This window comes from Mauremys reevesii, linkage group 2 (assembly GCF_016161935.1).
Source record: "Mauremys reevesii isolate NIE-2019 linkage group 2, ASM1616193v1, whole genome shotgun sequence".
In the NCBI taxonomy this organism is placed as follows: domain Eukaryota; kingdom Metazoa; phylum Chordata; order Testudines; family Geoemydidae; genus Mauremys; species Mauremys reevesii.
The window spans coordinates 271,017,295-271,039,222 of NC_052624.1; the positions used below are offsets into that span (position 1 = coordinate 271,017,295).

The following is a 21,928-nucleotide window of genomic DNA, read 5'->3' on the forward strand; positions in this document are numbered from 1 at the left end:
TTCAAATGTAAATTCCTAGCTAGTTCATTAGCTATAAACCTTTTGCAACAATAAACTCGGGATCAGTGGTACAAATTCTTCTCTAGTCAACTTGAGGGACCTCACCTAGCTTATAGGAGAGATGGTTTTGGTTCTGTGGCTTTTGGTTTGTGCTCCAGCAACACCAGCAGGGCAGGCTCCAGACCCCAGCGCGCCAAGGGCAGGCATGACTGTGGAGGGTGCACTGGTCCCGTGGCTCCGGTGGACCTCCCACAGGCATGACTGCGGTGGGTTCGCTGGTCCCGCGGCTTGGGTGGACCTCCCGCAGCCATGCCTGCGGATGCTCCACCGGAGCCGTGGGACCAGCGCGCCCTCCGCAGGCACGTCTGCAAGAGGTCCCCCGGAGCCGCGGGACCGGCGACCGGCAGCGCGCCCCCTGCGGCGTGCCGCCCTGCTTGGGGCGGCCAAATTCCTAGAGCCGCCCCTGAACACCAGTGATGCAGTATCTGACAGAGGAACCTGATCCTCCTCTTAACACTGATGTTAATCAGGAGGAACTGCACCAAGGTCAATGGACTTACATCAAGGTAAGATAAGTGCAAGCGAGAGGTGACTCAGGGCTCTGAGGTTATTTAACCTCAGCTAAAGGTCCAATATAATGAGGGACAGATCTGTGAACACTACTGGAAAGCTCTTTCTGGATCTCTTGCCTGAAGAGATTGCACCCTGGTGCCTCTTAATGCATGAAAATATTGTAACAAGGAAAGCTTAAAAATTCTTACTCAGATTTCTTTCAGGTGCAAGTGGAAGCTCTGGTGGAAGGGCTGGGGGCTCTGATTCTTGGCCACCTGTCTCACCAAACATATTCAAGAAGAAAGAATTTTAAAATGGAAAAGAAAAAAAATATATATACACTTCATAAGGACAGAGAGTGCGTATTTTATTGAATAGCCAGATACCAGAGTGCCCTGGTAGCACCATTAATGCACTGATTCAACAAAGCATATGCTTAAGTCACGTTGACTTCAATTTTAAAGTAGTTCTGCACATGCTTAAGTGCTTTGCTAAATAGGGGTGGACTTACACACATACTAACTGCTTTGCTGAACCTTACCCTTACTGGGGATACTCACATGAGCTATGACAAGTTGGCCTCTTCCATTGTGCCATTTAGTCCAGAAATCCCTGTAACCTTCATTTGTTTGATTTGCAGTTAGGGAGAATCTGCACTGAAGCTCCATTGCTAATTCAACCCCCCTATTTTCCTGTGTCTTCTGTGCTTGGATGTCCCTTTCAAATACAGAATTATTTTCCTAATGCTCCCTCAGATTCAGTCCCAACCTTCATTCACATAGGAACCACTTCAGTGCTTGAGGGCTTCAACTCAAACCATATCATGCTCGAGGGAAGCAGCACCATTAGACAGTTATCAGTTTAGCAATGTATCTTATCAGAACAGGTCACCTAATCGATTAATATATTAATAGTGTGTTGCGAGGGATATCTGACGGATTTTTTGTTTGCTGTATTTCTGATTGCTTCACTAAGGAGCCTAGGTACTCGTTATTGGCACGTATTTGTTTAGTTTTTTGAAGTCCATATTATTATTATTTACTATTTATAATACTATTGTGCCTAGACTCCAACCAGGTCAGGGCCTCATTGCGCTAGGTCACTACCCCAAAGATTGGCTTATCTCGTTTATATTGTCTACCCCCATCGGCTATTTCTGCTTCTTCATTTGGATTATTGCTGCCTCCCTTTGAAGCTGCCAAGGTAGGATTTTCCCACATTTACTTTTCTGTTCACAAAACTCTGCATTGGGATAAAGGGTGGTGATTTGTTCTGCTGCTTCTTGCATTTCTCCACCTGGTGGTGAGTAATTTGCAGAGTTTGTGTTTTCGTTTTGAGTTTCTTTTGCTTCCTTAAGGATGGGTAAAATTTTCAGAAGTGCTTGGGGAGGAGGTAGCATAGGAGAATCTTGGAGCCACTTATTTTTATTTCTGCACTAATCTCCAGGAGCTCCATGTATTCCACTGAGCCCCAGTGAAAGGCTTTTGGGTAAACAGTAACCCAGTAAGATTGTCATTCTGCTTGTATCCTCTGCTTTTCTCCAAACAGAAAAGTCCTTTTTATAAAAAGTGACCTTTGCAGGAAAAGAGAAGCAGCACCTTGATAGCTACAAGGAATTCAGATCACTGACTAAAATGATCTGAACCCATTAGCAGGAGTGTCATTTAATACTGCACATGCATAAACAGATTTGGCCCGGACTTGCAATTAAGCAAAGCTATCATTGATTTGCAGGCTGCTCCCTGTGCTCCCTTTACAACGATAAAAATCCTTTTGCCATGTCATGTTGTTACTGTTAATTACATGTTAGGCCACATTTTCAGATGGTGCAAATCAGCATCGCTCAGGATCAGTGGGTAAAATTTTCAAAAGCACCTTATCCCATTAACGTTCAACGGGACTTGTGCTCCTAAGTCACTTATGCCCTGTTGAAAATCACACTCAAATACTTTTAGGCTGTCATTTTCCAAGGAGTCTAAGAGAGTGAGTCTGATACCCAACTTCCATTGACGGTCAATGGATTCTGGGTACCCAACTGCAGTATCGTCCTTTGTAAAGCCCAGACCAAATCCATGATTCTGAATCTGAAAACAAAGAATTTATGCAGAGCAAGAACAATAGCCTTAAACTCATGGAGAGCAGAGGCAATTGCTCAAGCATGTTTCATAGCTGACTTAATTCTTTTGAACAAGTTTAATTGGCATAAAATTACTAGCACAAGAATATCTGCAGCCTGCTGGAGGTGTTATATAATAATCTCAGGCCCCATGTAATTATTTGACTCCTTTTCTTTGTATGAAAAGACATTGCTAATACTACAATTCCAATTGGGCTAAAGATCTTGGAAGATCATAGGAAAGATCTTGATGTCATCGTGATCATGTCGCAGTGCAAAAAAGCAAGTCAAAAAAAGGCAGTTAAAAAAAAAGGAAAAAAGAAAATAAGAAATAGAAAATAGATATTAATATATATATTATATATTATCATCATAAATCCACAATACTAATACTGTTGTGGTCTCTGCTCTCAAAAAAAAAAAAAAAGATATTCTAAAAAAAGGTTAGCAAAAGAAAAGGGAAAAAAATTAGGGTTAAAAGAGAGGGGGGGTCAGAGAGATTAAAGAGAGAGAGGCTCTTCAGCTTGGAAAAGAGAAGAGAAAGGGGACAAGATAGAGGAGGTATATAAAATCATGAGTGATGTTGAGTGAGTGAGTAAGGAAAAGTTGTTTTATTTATAATATATACAAGAACTAGGGTAAAATGAAAAAAATAAAGGGCAAAGGTAAAAAAAAAAAAAAAGGAAGTTCTTAAATAAAGCGCACAGTCAACTTTGAACTCCTTACCTGGAGAGGTGGTGAAGGCTAGGACTATAACAATGTTTAAAGGGGACTGGATAAAATTCATGTGGCTGCTAAATAATGGGGCTGCTTAGCTAGGATAGGTAATGGAATCCCTAGCCTCCTCTGTTCTGTAGAGGATGGAGGGATGGAGATGGAGAGAGAGACTTGATCATTCATCATTAGGTTCACTCCTCTGGGGCACCTGGCATTGGCCACTGTCGGTAGACAGATACTGGGCTAGATGGACCTTTGGTCTGACCCAGTACGGCCTTTCTTATGTTCTTACGTTCTTATGACCGGTAATGACATTTCCAATTTCCAGTTAGTATCAATAGGCCAATGTTTGTACCAAAAAGAGAGAACCTGGTTTACAGTCAAAATATAAGGAAAGGAACTCTCCACACATTCTCCTTAGTACATACAAGAGAGCACAGAATTTGCAGTCAACATTTTAGTTGAGAAAAGTTAACCCTTTCCCCAAGCAGATTGTGATTTTTTTACTACTTTGTTATTTAATATATCTATTCCAGAAGCACCTAGAAGCACACTGAGTGGGGGCCCCGTTATGCTGTGTGCTAAACAAACATGTAGTAGAGGAAAATCCTGCCCCCAAAAGCTTACAGTGTCACAGAATTTAGTTATTCTGGATTGTTCAGTGAATAGTTGAAGGCCCTGACTGATCCGACAATGAGCTCCACGTAGGTGCCCATATGGAATCTCGTTGACTTCATTCATTACAACATCTGGGCCATTGCAAAAATAGTTAATCCTGTCAGTTATTCATGAACTACCTGTTGCAAGCACTGCTTGACTCTTTGTTCCCTGACATTTGTGCTGTGAGATTGGTCACAAGTTAAACAGAGGTGTCTCTGCTCCCTGATCAGATGAATTCCAAATACACAAACTGCTTTCAGTAGGACCACAAACACTTCCTGCATGCATGCTTGTTCTAATATATAAGCACATGAATATAAAGTGATTGCCAGCTGTAGAGAGATTCCTGGTTCTGGAAGTATTCCCCATCTTAAGTCTGGGGAATGACTCTGAAATGCCTAGTATTTCCTGAACCAGTGTGTCCACTGGCATTTGCACAAGGTTTTTGTATAATTTCCAATTTCCTAAACATGTTCTTATGAACAAAATGTAAGAAGTACAGACGTTTGCAAAAGTAAATAAAAGGGCTCAAAAATACTCTCAAAGCAAATGGATGCTTTTTATTTGAAAAAGTAAGCCTGCAATCTCTTACAGACTTTACATGTGTTTATTAGGAAAACAAAAGATGAGAGAAGACTTTCTGGATAAATCATTGACTTAAATGGCTGACATCATGTCTTTGAGTGTACATACTAATACTTCACATGTGTATGGCACCTTCCCTTCCAGCCAAGGAATGTTCACTTTACAAATATTAATTAATTAAACCTGAAAACACTCCCATAAAGCAGGTATTAACAGTCCTATTTTATAGATGGTACAGAAAGCTTCAGAGACTTGCCCTTTGTCACACAGGAAGTTCTGTGATAAAGCCAGGCCTCATGGTTTCCAGTCCCAGGCCTTATTCAAAGCCTCCTTCCCCCCTTAACAACTGTTATTACAAGACAGAGGTGGTGTTCAGATCATATAATTGATGCTGCTCTTTTGATCGTGCTTTCAAGAAGTGTAATCTTAACAAAGTCCAGCAATGAGAGAGTGTGTGCCCTCAGCTTGTGTGTTTATAATCACAGCTATTTCAAATTGCTTAATGTGGCACAAGGAATGTAGCACAATTACGTCAAAATCACCCTAAACTTTTGGAGCAGACAGCTCAGCTGGGCTTATGTACTCAGGAGTTTAGCAAGCCAGGTCCATCAAACAAACTAACAGCAACTTCTCTGAACGTCACCTAGCTCCCACTCAGAAAATGGAGATCAACAAATAAGGGAAAAATCAAAGCTGATCATCTTTTCCAAAATGAGAAAAGCTGTAGGCCAAAATGGACCTGGATTTTTCAGAAAGCCTTGACAAGGTCCCACACCAAAGATTCATAAGGAAAGTGGCCATGGGATAACAGGGAAGGTCCTCTCATGGATCAGTAGCTGGTTGAAAGATAAAAAAAAAGGGTAGGAATAAATGGTCAGTTTTCACAGTGGAGAGAGATGAACAGTGGGTCCTCCAAGGATCTATACTAGGACTTGTGCTCTTCAACATATTCTTTAATGATCTGGAAAAGGGGGTAAACAGTGACGTGGCAAAGTTTACAGATGACACAAAATTATTCAAGATAGTTATGTCTAAAGCAGACTGCAAGGAATTACAGAGGGATCTCACAAAAGTGGGTGACTGGGCAAAAAAAATGGTTGATCAAAATTAACATTGATAAATGCAAAGTACTGTACATCGGAAAAAATAATCCCACCCCACTCTCACCCCCAGATGCACAGAAAGATGGGGTCTAAATTAGCTGTTACCACCCAAAAAAGAGATCTTGGAGTCACCCTGGATAGTGCTCTGAAATCTTCTTCTCAATTCGCAGCAGTGGTCAAAAAGGCTAATGAAATGTTAGGCCCTATTAGGAAAGGGACAGAAAATAAGACAAAAAATATCATATTGCCACTATGGTGCACCCACATTATGTTCTGGTTGCCCCATCTCAAAAAGGATATAGTGGAACAGAAAAAGGTTCAGAGAAGGACAACAAAGATGATTGAGGGGGTGGAATGATTCCATACAAGGAGAAACTAAAAAGATCAGGACTGTTCACCTCAAAAAAGAGACGACTAAGGGAGGATATGACGGAGGTCTATAAAAACATGAATGGTGTGGAAAAAGTGAATAGAGAAGTGTTATTTACTCTTTCCAACAATACAATAACATGGGGTTAGCCAATGAAATGAATAGGCTGCATGTTTAATACAAGCAAGAGGAAGTACTTTTTCACACAATACACAGCTAACCATGGAACTCCTTGTCATGGAATGTTCTGACTGCCAAAAGTATAACTGGGTTTAGTAAACAACCCGTTATGTTCATGGAGGATAGGTCCAGCAATGGCTATTAACCAAGATGGTCAGTAGGGTTGCCAACTCTGACTGAAGCTATTCTGGGAAATTATTTTTCCCAACATAATGTAATTTCATTTTCTTAAAATATCCTATTAAAATCTTCCAGATTGCTTTCAATAGTCACTGGGAGATCGATGCTGATTCTGGGATACTCCAGGTCAATCCTGGAGGGATGGCAACCCTAACGGTCAGGGATTGCAACCACAGGCTTGGGGAGATCCTAAACCTGTGACTACTAGAAGCTGGGAGTGGATCACACCAAAATTGCCCTGTTCTGTAAACTCCACCTGGAGCTCTGGTATGGCCACTGTTGGAGACAAGACACTGGACATACAGTATGGCAGCTCTTGTGTTCTTATTTAATTAAAACGTTCAAATCTGGGTGTTTAGGCTAGGATTTTCAAAGGCATTTAAGAAGAAGTTAGGTACTCAACAACCCTTGAATTTCATATTGAATTGAGGCGCCGGTGGAAATCCCAGTCCTAAACATTCCAATTTATTTTTAAGCAACTAAATGTTAGTTTTTATCTGGATGCCTGACCTTAGGTGCTTAGGTTTGAGCTTTTAATGGCTGGTGCATTTTAAAGATTTTAAGAATATATTTGTTTGATCAATACGCAAAGTCATTTTTACTTTTTTTTTTTTGGCTATACACACTGATTTTCTAAAACCAACATTGTAGAAGATAGTTCTGTACTAGTAGCTGAAAGCCCCATGCTGTCAAATGGGTATAACTTATAAAGTCAAAATAGCTGAGAACTTCCAAATGGGATGGTAACAGACGGCGAATCTAGTGATGCTTGAACCTGGTGATAGTCTAAACAAGAAGTTCTCTGAACCATGCTTGTAGCTGTTTCCATTCTAGGAAATTCAGTCCTTCTAGGACCAGCTTCAGACACACACACACAAACTCTCACTCACTCCTGGAATCTTATTATATAGATTCTCTGACATTAGAAAAAAAGAACACAATGGTGTTCTTGACAATTGGTATTGTTATATTACGCTCTTAAGGCTAAGCTTGATTAATATAGTTCTCCTCTGTGATTTGTGTTGGCTCAATTCTCCGCAGACATTCACACCATAACAACCCCTTTGAAATTCGAGAGGTGAGGCCGGTGTAGTAAGTCAATGCAGAATTTGACTTCATGTGAGCTCTATTACTGTCCTTCTTTCTAACTTCAGAAACAGCCACATAGAGCAACTCCTTCCACACATTGTGACAAGAACAAAACAATCTGATGGAAAGGAAGAGAATCACATCCATGATAAAAGCTCAGGAAGATGGTTAAGCTGAACCTCATTGTATTTATGTATGTCTGAATGGTCCCAAGTATTTGGATAATATGGATTTATCCAAAGACTAAAAAACATTCATACATATTTTGGAACCCTTTAATGTAACTGGTTTGTAGGGTTTTTCTAATGATCAAAACACTGGGAGAAGCGGAGACTTCCAATTGTGTTTACATTATAAACCCATTTAAAAGTTTTTTGGCATTGCTATAATGTCTTTGACATCTGGCAAAAACACATTTTATCACTAATCTGATGATTCTGCCTTTTTCAGTATGTTCTAGTGATGAGACCGGGTGGCAATCCAAATACTTTTTTCAAAAATTAGTCCACTTGAAATGGTCAGTATCACGTGTAAATGTTAAATAGACATAGAAATATGCAGTCACTTACCACTGTATAATACCATCAACAGATTCATCAGCAGAATTATAATCATTGTTTTAATCCAAAGAATGGAAAGAGTCACACAGCAGAAACATTTGCCTGGTGAATTAAGTAAAATGTTATATAGGATGTTTATGTCTTAAATGTCAGAGTAAAAAGACATTTGTTATAGGGGGTCATTTGCTGTGACTGAATTACTTGTGTAGCCTGGTCATATTTCATTTTGATGTAACATGCAGCTACCCACTAACACTTGTGAAATGCACATACTATAGCAAAGCTGAGTCTCACATGGTATCCCGACATTTTAATTGCTACAATGACTATTTAAACTTGATTAACAATATTTGCTACAGGACCATTTAGGTGAGTCAATGGACTATTCCAAAATACTGTTAGTGGGGAAGCCATAACTGGCAACAAAATGGTGAACTTGAAGTTTGTTTTGTTTTGATTCTGCAATAAATTTTAATGTCTTAAAGGAATATTTAATCAAAACACTTCTTTTAAATATGGCACACGTATAATGAAACATTGTATAGTGGTTCAGATCTTCAGCAGACGTAAACTAGCATAACTCCGTTGACTTCATTTAAACCACCAGAGGAGCTGCCCCCGTGATAGTCAAACATTAATTGTAGCTTTTACAGACATACTGATGTAGCATGTAAAATAGTTTCATATTGATGTAAATTATACAGCATGCAGGTCTAGGACTGAGTTGGCTCTGACTAACGGCAGTGTTAAAGACGCGTAACTCCACTGAAGTCAATGGAGTTTTGCTGATGTGAAAGGGACCAAAAATCAATTTCTCTGTTGCTGTCTCCAGCTGTGGTTTATCCTAGGTTTTAATTTTCTAAATCAGACATTACAGGGGTTTCAGATGAGCAAATGAACATTTAATTACCAATGTGCAAACCTGTATTTACGCCTCACGATCTTTTCCCCTAAATACTGCTTACAATGCTTAACATGAGCATAATGCTGACATTCACATTTACTACATTCTCTTGTAATGCTTTACCAAGATGAATGGATCTAAATATAATGGGGAGATATTTCTGGTTTAGTACCATATCCTAAATCATTTTGCCTGCTCTTTATTCTGCATCCTCACTGTCTTAAATAGTTTTATCTTAAATAGTTTTCTGTTTGTGCGCAATTCTTTAACAATAAAGAGCATATGAAAAAGAACTTACCTTGAGGAATATTATTCAAGGGTAGTTGGATGGAGGACAAATGGATTTCAACAGGGTCAGTAGTAAGTGATTTATACCCCCTTGGACGTGTACTTTACCCATGTGATCACTTCCTTTATCAACGCTACTTCAACATTTATTAATTAGTCCTTTCATGAGATTTCTGCAGGGCAGTATACCTACTGCATAGCTTAATAATATAGCACGGGGCATGTAAAGGATCTATATTGAGGCCTTTCTACAGGTGCATCCACCGTGCTGCATGCTGACTTAATATGCTGCTGTAATTAAATAACAATTGTTTCACTGTATTCCCTCTTCTACCAGATCTCTGGGTCATGTGATTATGGCTTTTAATAACTTAATAAGAGGTAGTGGCCAGTGATGAAAGACTACTGAAAACTTATACAACATTACAAGCTTTGGCATCCCACCAGTGTTGAAAACCCTGCCTTTATCTAATCTCTGTGGGTCTGATCCAAAGTTTAAGGGCATCAATAGACAGGTGTCCACTGATTGCAATGGGCTCTGGACCAGGTTTTCTCTTAGTTTAATATGTACTCCTTTTAGAAATACCAACTGCAGTTAGTCTTCAAAGTCACCATTGGCAAAGGACAATGGTTACTCATCTCGGATGCACAATTTTAGTGAAAGCTAGTTGCAAGTTTGGCATATTTTGCCATTTTGGACTTTAATAAGTCGCTGTATCTGGGGTTGAGGCTGACAACACCAGACATTCCAGTTTGCCTATGTGGCAGAATTTGTCTCCTCATTGAGGCAAGCCGTCAAGATCACATTACTCTTGTACTGCGCATCCCGGGTTCAGTCACAGTGCCATTTCAAGGCCTTGGCCTCAATGTACAAGGCCCTAAAGGATCAGACCTAGTGAGACGAGACGACTCCCTGTCTACCCATGATCCTCAGAGACAGTTGCACTCATCTGGGACACTATAGCAAAACAGAGTAGAGGATGAGGCTCATGAGAACCAAAAGCAAAGCATCCTTGACTGCAACTTGTTCTACCATAATGACTGGACTGAAGTAAAGGCTGACCCCTTTCAAGCAAGCCAAGCCACACCGGTCTGCCAGGCTGTATGTTACCGAGGCAGTTACAGCTAACACCAGTCTTCACCTTAATTTGTCAGTTCTCATTAACTGCTTAAGGGCAGCTATGGTGATTTCCCTGTTTCCATTAGGCTCTGGGCTATGTGCAAATAGAAGTCAGGGAAACCTTCTGTGGGTGGTTGGAATGGGCTAGGAATAAAGTAATTGTTTCCTAAGGGAGGCAGATGGTGCCACAGTTTGAAATCAGCAGCCCAGAGAGGTGTCTTTGATTTAGAATGGGCCACCTTGCCAAGTGGTGTGAATTGGCATAGTTCTGTTGACATCAATGGACATATGCCAATTTATGCCAGCTGATGATCTGGTCCAACATATTAATGTGGGGAGGCTGGAATGGCCCAAAAGGTACGTAAAAAGGCTGTGGAGCTGGTCCACATCAGTAATAACTAGGCAATGGAGAGAAAGAGAGAGAGTAAAGATGACAGCGGGTTAAAAATTTTCTATTTCAACATTTCTTGACCAAAAAAAAAGAACATTGTTAATTTTTTCCCAAAAAAACATGCCCCTTGTGCTACTGAGGAGCTTCCAGCAGCAGAGTAAAGCCCCCTAAAGTGATATCATGATAATAAGAATCGCTCATTTCCACAGCTGTATGAGTGCTGGCACTTCATGCTCTGGTTTCCATCCAACGCAGTAGCATGGTTACTGGTGGTGGCTTGTTTTGGGAGCCTAATGGAAATATTGAGCTTTGTAATGGAACTCGAGCTAGGCTGGTGACTGATAATTAAGGCTGCAGGTTTCTGAAGAAACAGGAAAAAGGTCACAGCTACCGTGACTTTTCCTTTTGTCCATGACTCACTCCACAGTGGTGTCTCCTGCCCCACGAGGCTGGGTTCAGTTTCCCTCTCCTGGTGCAGCGCCACTCAGGTTTGGCCTGGTTGTGTCTCTGTCCTGATGCAGGGGGAGGGACAGGCAAACCCTGAGTGGCACTGAGCCCTGATGTTCCAGGTCCCAAGACCCAGAGTGGGGCGGTCGGCCCAGTCCTGTGGGACGCAGGAGCTACTGCTGCCCAGTCCCAAGGTGAATGTGCGGTGGGCGCACTCTCCAACCCCTCCCCCTCAACGCCCCTCCTCATTTGGGCCAGGATTGGGGTTGTGGTGCAGGGTGTGTGTGTGGGTTGGGGAGGGTTGCTGGACACCTTATTTGTCAGCGCATTTATTTAATCAGACATCATCGAAAAATTCTGTCCAGCATTTTCGCAAAGAAAATGGCTTGTTTACCAAAACGAAAATTTTCACAGAAAATGTTTTTCTTTAGAAATATTTTGTTTTTTTCAGTGAAAACTGGGGAAACACCCAAAACTGAAAAAGCAGCAAAGAGTCCTGTGGCACCTTATAGACTAACAAACGTATTGGAGTATGAGCTTTTGTGGGTGAATACCCACTTCGTCGGATGCATGTGAAACATTGCTTTCCAGTTTTCTATTTTTCTGTTTTTTTTTCTCTCTCTCTCTCTCCATATACTTCCCCCTTTTTTCTTCTTTTTTTTTTCTCCATGTTGCCACTCAGTAAGAGAAAGAGCGGGGAAGGAGAGGAAAACTCAAAATTTGTTTGTTTTCCAAAATCTCAAAATGTTCAGTTTCAGTTTCTAAACTTTTTTTGTGGGAAGTTTTTTTAAATGGTGGGTGGTGGTGTTTTGTGTTTTTTAATTCTGCAAAAAGCACTGGCCAGCTGTATCACAAAGGATACTCCTGTTATTCCTAGTCTGATTTACACACTGTTCTTACCAGGCATTGTTCTTTCTGTAGTAAGAGCCCAGTATGAGGCAGACCTGAACAGAGGCAGGCCCTGCTCACAGAAGCTGGCATGAAAAGGGCTGATGTTGCATAAACATATATTCACCTAGTGTAGTAAAGTATAAAGGGTAATATGATGGATAGAGTTGTTTTGATCGAACCAATATGTATTGCCAAGAGTGATATCAACATTAGGAGAAAGCAGAGCACCACACCGGTAGCATCTGACAACACTTTCTAAATGGCCTGATTTTTGCTAAGTGATGTGATTATAATTTATCTCATTCTAAATTCCTTTGCCCTTTGCCATGACTGAAAGCTTAGCTCTTGCACCCTGCCACCAGGTACTATGGCGAACATACGCTTTGAAAGAGGAGCACCAGAAACCCTTGTTATGCCTATAGACTACTCTGTGATTCTCAGTTGTGATCTTCTTCTTCTTTGGTATTGTATTAGTTAGTATATTCTTCTCTTTATTAAAATATCTGGGTTAAATTTGTACTCAGTGACAGGGAAAATATTTTTACCTTGTTTGAAATGTGAATAGTTGGATGACATACTTTTGATTCACGGCAGCATTAGGTGTTACATTGGAACACAAGTGTTATGTGACTTTTGTTTTGTTGTTGCTTTTATTAGCAAGAGCTGTTAGTTCACTGAAGATATACAAAGGGATTGAAGGGAGCAGGCTCAGGACAGGAGTTTTTAGTACTTGCTGTGAATCGGCATAAGCAAATATAGATTCAGCATAGCACTGAAAGCACTGAAGGTACAAACATTTCTTATAGAAGAAGATGCAGTGGTTGTAGTCTCCTGCTCACATGCTCACCAGTTTAAAGCATGGAATACGGGAGATCTCTTGATTTGGAACACTGAACAATCTGAAAATGTTTAAGTTCATGAAATTAGTAAACAAGTGTCGCCTCTTAGACGTCTTTTAGGTCTGATTTAAAATTATTTCATATTTATTATGATCTCTTTAATGTAATTTTGGACAAAACTAACAATCTGCACACATTAACAGACTTTATTGATATCTTTTATAAAGCACGGTTTAAAAATCTTTTAAAAATATTTCATTACAGTTAAATTTTTATTGTTTGAAGTTCACCTGGTTTTATACATCATTTATACAAATCTTTGGAGGAAAAACAATCTCTAGAAAATAGCTGGTTGAGACAAAGATTTGTAACTAACATAGATAGCCATCAATTCTTGTTAAATGGAAAAAGACTACTAAAGACTGCCAGAACTCTTCTCATTTGCAGTAAATTCCCTCAGTGCTTTAGACAGATTTACAGATGTTTGTAAGGCATTTTTGCTTTAATGCTGGAAGAACAAAAGAAAATCACACTCAGAACATACTTCACAAGGAGAATTTCTAAAACATATTGTAAACTTAATGATACCTTTTGTATTTCATAAATAAAAGATAATAAAATAGCTATTGGGGAAAGACTTTAAATCGCTCTGTGGAGATTTAAAGCGTCTCGTTAATGATCGTTAGATCATGAGTGGCTCCATACGCCTTTTGCAACTTTACTGAGCCAGATTTTCAGTGGCGATAAATTGACACACCTCCACTTTGACACATTTAATAGATTATGGAAGAGTATAGCCAGAAAGTTTACTTACTTTGTGAGTAAGCCATTCTTTTGACCCTTTCACAGATGTAAGTTGCATTTTTCAAGAACCAGGAATAGTATTCAATACAGTACCTAAAGATTTAGTCAAAGTTAGGGGAGTAATATCGTTTCATCTATGGTGATTTTATATGTACATTCTTTCAGGTAAGTGTTCTAGTTTAAATAGACAAAAAACGTGTGCTGCATATAAAACCTGGGTTCTGATTTTGTTCATGCCGCTATAACTCTGGAATAATTCCACTGAAGTTAATGGAGTTACCCATGATTCAAACCCTGGGGCTGTCAGATCAGATATCGTCCCAGAATATTTATCCATTTGCAGCCCAGTGCCCAGTCTTTACTCAAGTAAAACTGCCATTAACTACACTGGAAATTTTGCCTGGGGGAAGACTGCCTGACATTTTATTTGGAGATCAGGTAATTCTTACAAGCCTTGTGGTTTCAAAGATAAACACAGTTAGCCCAATCTTGGTCACCCTAAAAATGCAATATAATGGGCTGACTCTATATATTCTTTTTTTGCAAGGGTCTATAACAGTGGTCTCCAAACTTTTTTAATCGCACCCCCCTATCAGTAAAACATTTTTGAGCACACACCCCCTTCCACGCCGGCTCTACCATTTTTGCCAAATAAGAAAAAAAAAAAGCCGCTCAGACTCCCGCCAGAACTGCCGAAGGGGGGGAAAAAAAAGCCACTGGGACTCCCGCCCAAACTGACGAAGTGAAAAAAAAAGAAAAAAGCTCTCCTTCTGCTGCGCACCCCCAAGGATCCTCTTGCGCACCCCACTTTGGAGACCACTGGACTATAAAACCTGCACTGTACACATTAAATCCCATTGAGTCAATGGGCCAATGCTGATTCACACCACTATCAGCCATATTACAAGTGCGATGTCACCAGGGATAATTACCCAATGACACCTACCAGGGATTTGCTTCAGACAGATTTGAATATAGGGACTCCTATTGATTTCAATGGGCTTTAGATCAGGCCCATCATGGAATATGACATATTTTCTAAATAGAGATCAGAGGTGGGTGAGGCAATATCTTTTACTGGACCAAGTTTTCTCTTGTACCTTTCACCAACAGAAGTTGGTCCCATAAAAGATACTACCTCACCCACCTTTTTCTCTCTAATATCCTGTCACCGACATGGCTACAACAATGGAAGATGTTTTCTAAATGTCTTTCCTTCCATTCTATATTTCCATCTCTCATTCCCACATGCGGAGATTCTTGATTTAATTGGCTCAATATAGTTTTTCCTCTCAAATTCTTAAGCTTTCAAGGCTACCAATCAAGTATACAGGTTCTTGTCTAAAGAAATTATTGTCCACATTCCTCTCTTTCAGGACTAGGGATTAATAGGAATAGCCCAATGCAAGGATATCCTACTCATATAGAAGTATTATCAAAATACTCAGAGGTCTATATTTGTAACATTTATCAGTAGCTCTAGCCATATTTAAACATTTGGGGATTTAAAGTAGGATTTTTTAAAGCACTTAACATTGCCCTAAGTCGGCTTCCAGTGAAGTCAATAGCAGTTTTTTTATTACACATTGTCAGGACAATGCTGAGCACTTTTGAAAATCTGTCCCATAAAGGACACTTAAAAGAGTCATTTTTAAGAGAAGAGTTTAACAGAGGAACAACCTGAAGGCAGCACGACAAGGGTGCTAAGATGGGCATGCCATACATAGAAGCCTTGAGGACTGTATGGAAGCAGGAAACCAGACAAAAACTCCTTCCAGCACAGCACATATTGTTCTCTCTCAATTGTTCTTTCAGCTCTATCAATTTGACTCTGCATTTTGTTGGTGTAAGTTCTGGGAACAAGTGGCTCTGCTCTGGATGTGAGAGAGCTCCTCCTCCCTCCCCCCAGCTCCCAGGTACCTGATTTTCCACACGCTCATCACTAACAATAGTTAAAAGTTAGAAAAAATTATGCTGCCCTCCCCACACCCAACCTACAGCCAACTAGAAGGAGTCTAAAAATGACTGTCCTTGTTTCTACATGCAGAGTTCAAAGCCCTCTTGGAATAGAGGAAGACAATCTAGTGCAGAAAATGGGAAGGATGAAAGGCTATCCTGAGCCTAGGGAGGGAGCATGGAAAGAGGCACAGTGTACAAAAAAAGAGGGGAAGAGGCATGATTAGTTCAATACCTCGAAAAGTATATCACTTGTCTAGGCAATGAACCTTGCAGCACCTTGTGGAATCACCTAAGCAGCACTTTTCCTTTACCAAGAGGATTTTCTATTGCAAACACACCAGCTGCTATTTCTGTTCCTTTTACATCACAATGTTTTTTATATTACTGGGGGAAGACCCTGCTGGTGAGGAGCCTATTAAAATATATATTTCACTGCTGGTTCAACATCAGGTCTGCAACTGGGATTAAAGATGGACTTTCATTCTCCAGTGACAGTCTCAGCTAAGCAAATGCCTCAAGTTTATACCCATCTCATCAGGAACATGATGCTCATTAATTTTTGCTGTATGGTCGGCGTTAACATCAGCCCAAGAGCAGGAGATCTGCTACCACCAGTGAGCTGGATCAGACCAGGCTGCACTTGCATTGCTGGTTAACAACACATGGTTGTTAATATTTCAATAATTTGAAAATTTCCAGTAAACCATTTTTGTAACGGAAAATGTTTTGTTTTTTTTTGACAAAATGGACTTTTCTTCAAAAAGTGCCCAATTTTCTGGTCAAAATATTGAAATTAAAATGTTTAGTTTGTTTATGAAAAACCTCAAAAAATCAAAGAAAATTTTTAACAAAAATGAAAACTCATAAATGTTCATCAAATAATTTAATGAAATTTTTTTTCCACCAGCTCTCCTGTTTACATTCAATGCTGGTATAATTCCACTGACATCTGTAGGATTGTGCTCTCTAACAGCAGGGCTAAAATGTGGCTTTTTATCTTGGAAGCATGCAAGCTGGCCTCCTACTTTTCCTGTATCTATAGCCAAGCTACCAAGTTATGTAGGAAATAATCTCCTAAACCAGTCAAATCAAGAGGGCTTGAGCTTTGCAGATGGTTTCTTCAGCGCCATTTTCAACTGAATTTATGAGCAGGTATTACTGCGTTTTCTGAGAATTAGAGAAACTACAAAACACAACTCTGCTCCAATTTACAACAGAGAAAGAGACGCCTCTATTGTAATACACTTCAGTGTAAGTAGCAGCCTGAGGCCTATCTCAGGGGAAGCTGGAGAGCAATGGGAGAGGCACATTTTCCCATTTCATACAATGACTTTCATCTTGTGTTGGACACATGCAGTGGCATCTAGCCATGGGATTTTTCACAATGAGGCAGATAAGTGTTAACATCTCCATTTTACTGATGGGGAAACTGAGGCATGTCATTTAGGTTATCCACTCCTGGGCTTTATTCCCAGCTCTGCTTCCAACTTGCCCACGGTCACTCAGCAGCAGAACAGAGCCCAGGAGTCCTGCCTCTCCCAGTGTCCTATTCTAGGCCTGAGGGAAGATCCTGGCCCCCTCAGCTCCATCTCTGTTGTGCCCTCTCCTCTCATTGGGTGTGGAGACTACAGCAGAGCTAGGAAGGGGGCGAAGGCAACTGTCCACTCCCCTGATCCTGGAGCTAGATCCACCATCAGGGGAATGGACAGTTGCCTCTGCCCCCTTCCTAGAACCCTGTGCCTAGCTGGGAATCTGGCCTCTGATGATGAACAAAACCAACCTGCTAGAAGAATGTTGCCCCAGTGTATTAAACAGTCCTTCCAGGCAATGAGTGGCCTGTGTGAACACAGCATTCAGGTTACCTTTATCCCAAACGAATCACTGACAGAAGCTTAGGGACATGCCCTCTTCTCAGACTCCATTTTGCCCACCTGCCCCCACATAAATCCCAATACCAAGTGGTTGGGGCTGATGCGTCCCTGAAATGCATCCTCCCTGCATGCTTGATTGTAAGGTCCCATAGGGCCAGACTTGCAGACTTTTAAAACTAACTGTTGCTGATTGGAAACTGTCCTTTGAGAGAGCAATGCAGAACATCCCAAGAAGGTAAAGGATGGCAAAAGGAGGACTAGATTTACCTCATGGCTTCTTTTCTTGAATTTCTTCTTTGATTGACACAAAGGCACTGCTGGAAAAATTTACACAGCTCCATCACGCAAGGATTGATCTTTTGAGCCATAAAGGTAACAGGAGGGGAGTTCATGGATAGCTCTTTAAGAGTTGCCTGTGGACATCCTAGAAGAAATATAACTCTGAAACTAGTGTGAATACTTGGGAAAGATGCTGATTGACAAATTCATTGCACTAAATGTCATAAAAACCAAACCTGTGTGGGACAAAACTAATGGAAAAACACAGTACACAATTTGGGAGATCATTGAGTGAGATCAAGGTTTAAAATAGGAAGGTCTCTGCTCAATCCATGCTAACACCTATTTAGCACAACTCTAAGGAATCATCTTATTGAGTTCCTATTTAGTCATTTACAGAGCGTCATTTATAAGTGGAAGTTCAATATACCTGAAACTGCAGCTTTGCAAATTGTGATGCACTGAAAAGATTAAGAAATTTATTCCATTTCATTATAAATGACATTTTCTATACCCAGGTTTCACTTTTTAGAGGATACAAAGGATTCTGACCTACAGTTTTGCACCCATTCATTAAGAAAGTCAATGACAGCCTAAATCAGAAATGTTTCCCAGGTTTGGACACCTTGTTCTTATTAATTCTAATGGGAATTGGGCATCCAGTTCCTTTAAGCAGCTCTGAAAATCTCAGTCTAAATACCTTAGCTGTGGGTAGAATTGGGTGCTTAGATGAGTATATGGACTAAACAGCCTCTGGTGAAGGGTAGGCTGAAAATTTGACCCAAAGCCTTTAGAGTAATATTGTTTCCATTTTCATTTGTATTTCAGACATGTTTTCATCATCTGCAGTGAATGTTCTAGCTTCATGAATTCCCAAGCCTGTATGATTGAGGTCTAACAACAATCTCTAGATTCACTGAGGCTTCTCAGTGCAATTGTGATACTGTACCTTCTCCTATAGACTTGTGATGATCTGCTGGAATATGAATGATTAAGTAATGCATCACCTGGTTCATATTTTTGTCCCTTAGACTGAAATATGCCGGAGTTCACAGATGGCAGCCTCTCACTCTTCTGCACCTCTTTTTATATATCTGTTTAAGAACAGGAGAGCAGAGGCTTTGACACTAGCTGAAATATTCCTGAGTAGGCATTGATGTTATATTTGTTTCTTTGTTTGATTCATATGATAATAAGCAAATGCAACGTCGGTTTGATAAGATCTAGATTGCTTTGCACTGGCAATTATATTACCAAGAGGCTTTGACAAAAATTTTCCCATTGGGCTTTAATAAACCCTATATATGATGTGCATATATGCTTACAGAAAGTGGTTTTTCACTTGTTTCTCTGTTCAAATAAAAAAACTTTCTCATACTGAAGAAAAACCTTGCATAGTCTTTTTCATGTCAAATGCATTGTCCAGAAATGTTTTTCATTCCCTGAAAACTTTATTGAAGTTATTGATGGTGTAGCACAGCATTTAAGGGTGCACACGTGTACAAGAAAACATTATAGATGGATCTGAGGGTATCCGACCCTGAAAACCCATTTTAAATAAATTTGCCTTTTGGCACAAGCTGGTTTGTTACAAAAAAAAAAAAAACAAGAAAAGAAAAGAAAATTTGCTCTTCCAAAATATTTTCACAAGCCCGAGAGGCAAGTCTTTATTCTCTGCTAGGAATGATCTCATAGTGTCCAGAGACGCAATGAATGCTGCCAAAGGCAGCGAAATGTCACCAAACCTCCCTTCAATTTGATTGCAAAAATTTAACAATAACATCTTGGCAACCCACTCCCACACAACCCTGTTCTCTGCACCCTGTGACATTGCTAAGCAGCCAGTCAATGTGAGGCTCCATCTTTTCAGACTGTGCCTCTTCTACTTTTATTGAGAAATACCATTCTCAAGCACTGTACCTGGTAAGCCAGGCCAATATTGTAATTGTGTTTTAGTAATAACAGATATTCCCCCAATCCAAACTGGAATTTTAAGTAAATATTTTGTTTTTTAAAACACTTTTATTGATTTTGTTCAGTAAATATAGAAAACATCCTGCCAATCAAACAATTCAGAAAGCACAACAGAATTTCGCTATGAGGAGGTGGTTTGCATGGTGACTGTTAGACTTTGCCCAAAGGATCATAACTTTTATCCTACAAAAAACAGAAACTCAGAGTTGAGGTTGACTTGGGATAAATAAACTGAGTTCAAGTACCAATATCATAGGTCCAGTCAATTGACTGACAAATGATGCTGTCATCCATTGTGAGGTGACTGTTTCCTTCTTTAGCAGGTCCCTAGAAGAGGGCTGAGTTTTTACAGTAGGCACAATCCATGCTTACTGCCCTGGTTCACACCCCGCATGGCTGATGCTCCTTTTGTCATGGAGCAGTGGCCATAAGTGAATGGTATTTTTATGGATTCCATCCTTTTCTCTTATTCTAAATGTGGGGTTTAAAGATGTTTCATGTTTGTTAAAAGCCTCCTGATCCAACTGGGTGGCCTCTGATGGTTTTAGTAGAAGACTTCCTCTCATTGCAGTAGTTTCACTTGTGCTGTCATGTTTTAACTGATATTTTGGATTATGAGGCTTAGCACACCTGAGATGATTCCCCTGTCCTGTTCATTCCCTTTGAAGCATCTGGCACTGGCCATTGTTGGAAGACAGGATACTGGGCTACATGGACTGACCCAGTATGGCCGTTCTTATGTTCTTAATGAGCCTTCCTGGTAATGAAAGCAAATACCAAAGATGAACACACACTTCAGATAAATTGTAATGGCCGGATAGTTTAATTCTATAGTGACTGCACAGGTCCTGTCCTCAAGGACCCAGGAAGACAACATTCTGATGAGTTTTCCATTATATTTAGTAATTACCGTAACTTTGATTGTACTTACATCAATATAGCTTCCACTAATGTGCTCTTCACATTGAGTTACTGGACCACTTACCCTTTAGCTACAAATGGATCATCTGCAGCTAACATGACTTCCAAAGGGTTTTGTGGGACCTGTTGGGATGCTGACATTGTTTCCTTAGTCCCTATGTTTTCTTTTTTGTTTATTAAATGTATACAATGATTTCTTCTCATTGTAGGGCTATGTGGTTCAATAAATCTGTAATTCCTTAGTCATTTCTGTACATCGGTCTCCAAAAAGACTCCAACTTTTTATCAAAAAGAATCTCCAAAATAGGCAATCTCTTATCAACCTCTGGCCCAATTTTTTACAAACATCTTCTCTGTCTCATGGTGCCATAATGAAGCTGAGGAAGTCATAGCGTGAAGTGCACAGTGGCTTAGCCATCTCTTACTGCTGATGGTGTGTAGTGCCAAGGACCAGGTGAGGGATTTTTTTTAGTCTATTGCAGCAGAAACCAAAATATGGTGCCTTAAGGACTAAATTAGACCTGTCACAGAGTTGTTATAGGTGGAGCATTTGGATTTCAGAAATGTCTTTGTTCTATTAACTGGTTCCTGTTTATTTTTGGGATTTTTCCCACCTCTCTTTAGACTTCTTCACCCGCTCCACCATCAACAACATACTGCACAGGTAGTACCTGCTCGCCTGTTGCACAATGATAAATGAATGTTAGGAAATAATTTCACAAATCTTTCACTAGCTATGCTAAGAATGCACCAAGGATATAAACCTCCATCTTTGAGAACAGAAGCAAAGCACTAATTACCTGGGATTAGAAAGAAGGTTCTCTATTGGTATGTTATTGAAAAGTTATGAATTATGGGGTGGTGGTTATATTTTTCCTTTGATAAATCTGGCACTAGCCACTATTTGACATGGGACTAGATGGATCATGGCACTGCCTATGAAATTTGTTGAAGTTATGGCATATGACACTTCAGCTCTCAATACATGAAAATCCCCAGAAAACTACTCCATACAGTAACGGAAAAAATCTGGTATGCGCACATGAGCAGGAGACTCTCACCACTAGCTTGCATTGTAGATAAAGCCTGTGGAGAGAGGACTTTTTCTCACAGGTCACTGTCACTGTA

General features: G+C 40.1%; 2 protein-coding genes across 2 annotated transcripts in view; both read right to left on the minus strand.

Annotated features, from left to right (window-relative positions):
• Positions 1-4,126, minus strand: part of OC90 (otoconin 90) — a 31,727-nt gene extending 27,601 nt beyond the window's left edge. Inside the window, exons 1-4 of the mRNA XM_039523027.1 lie at positions 4,013-4,126; positions 2,502-2,636; positions 1,777-1,903; positions 762-827 (exon numbers count right to left, since the gene is read on the minus strand). Coding sequence (XP_039378961.1) covers positions 762-827; positions 1,777-1,903; positions 2,502-2,636; positions 4,013-4,126 — 442 coding nt within the window. The remainder of the gene's footprint in view (positions 1-761; positions 828-1,776; positions 1,904-2,501; positions 2,637-4,012) is intronic.
• Positions 4,127-13,429: 9,303 nt separating this feature from the next.
• The window catches only part of HHLA1 (HERV-H LTR-associating 1), a 39,778-nt gene continuing 31,279 nt past the window's right edge, over positions 13,430-21,928 (minus strand). The window contains exons 13-15 of the mRNA XM_039521515.1: positions 17,894-18,050; positions 13,807-13,889; positions 13,430-13,500 (exon numbers count right to left, since the gene is read on the minus strand). Coding sequence (XP_039377449.1) covers positions 13,457-13,500; positions 13,807-13,889; positions 17,894-18,050 — 284 coding nt within the window. The 3' untranslated portion in view covers positions 13,430-13,456. The remainder of the gene's footprint in view (positions 13,501-13,806; positions 13,890-17,893; positions 18,051-21,928) is intronic.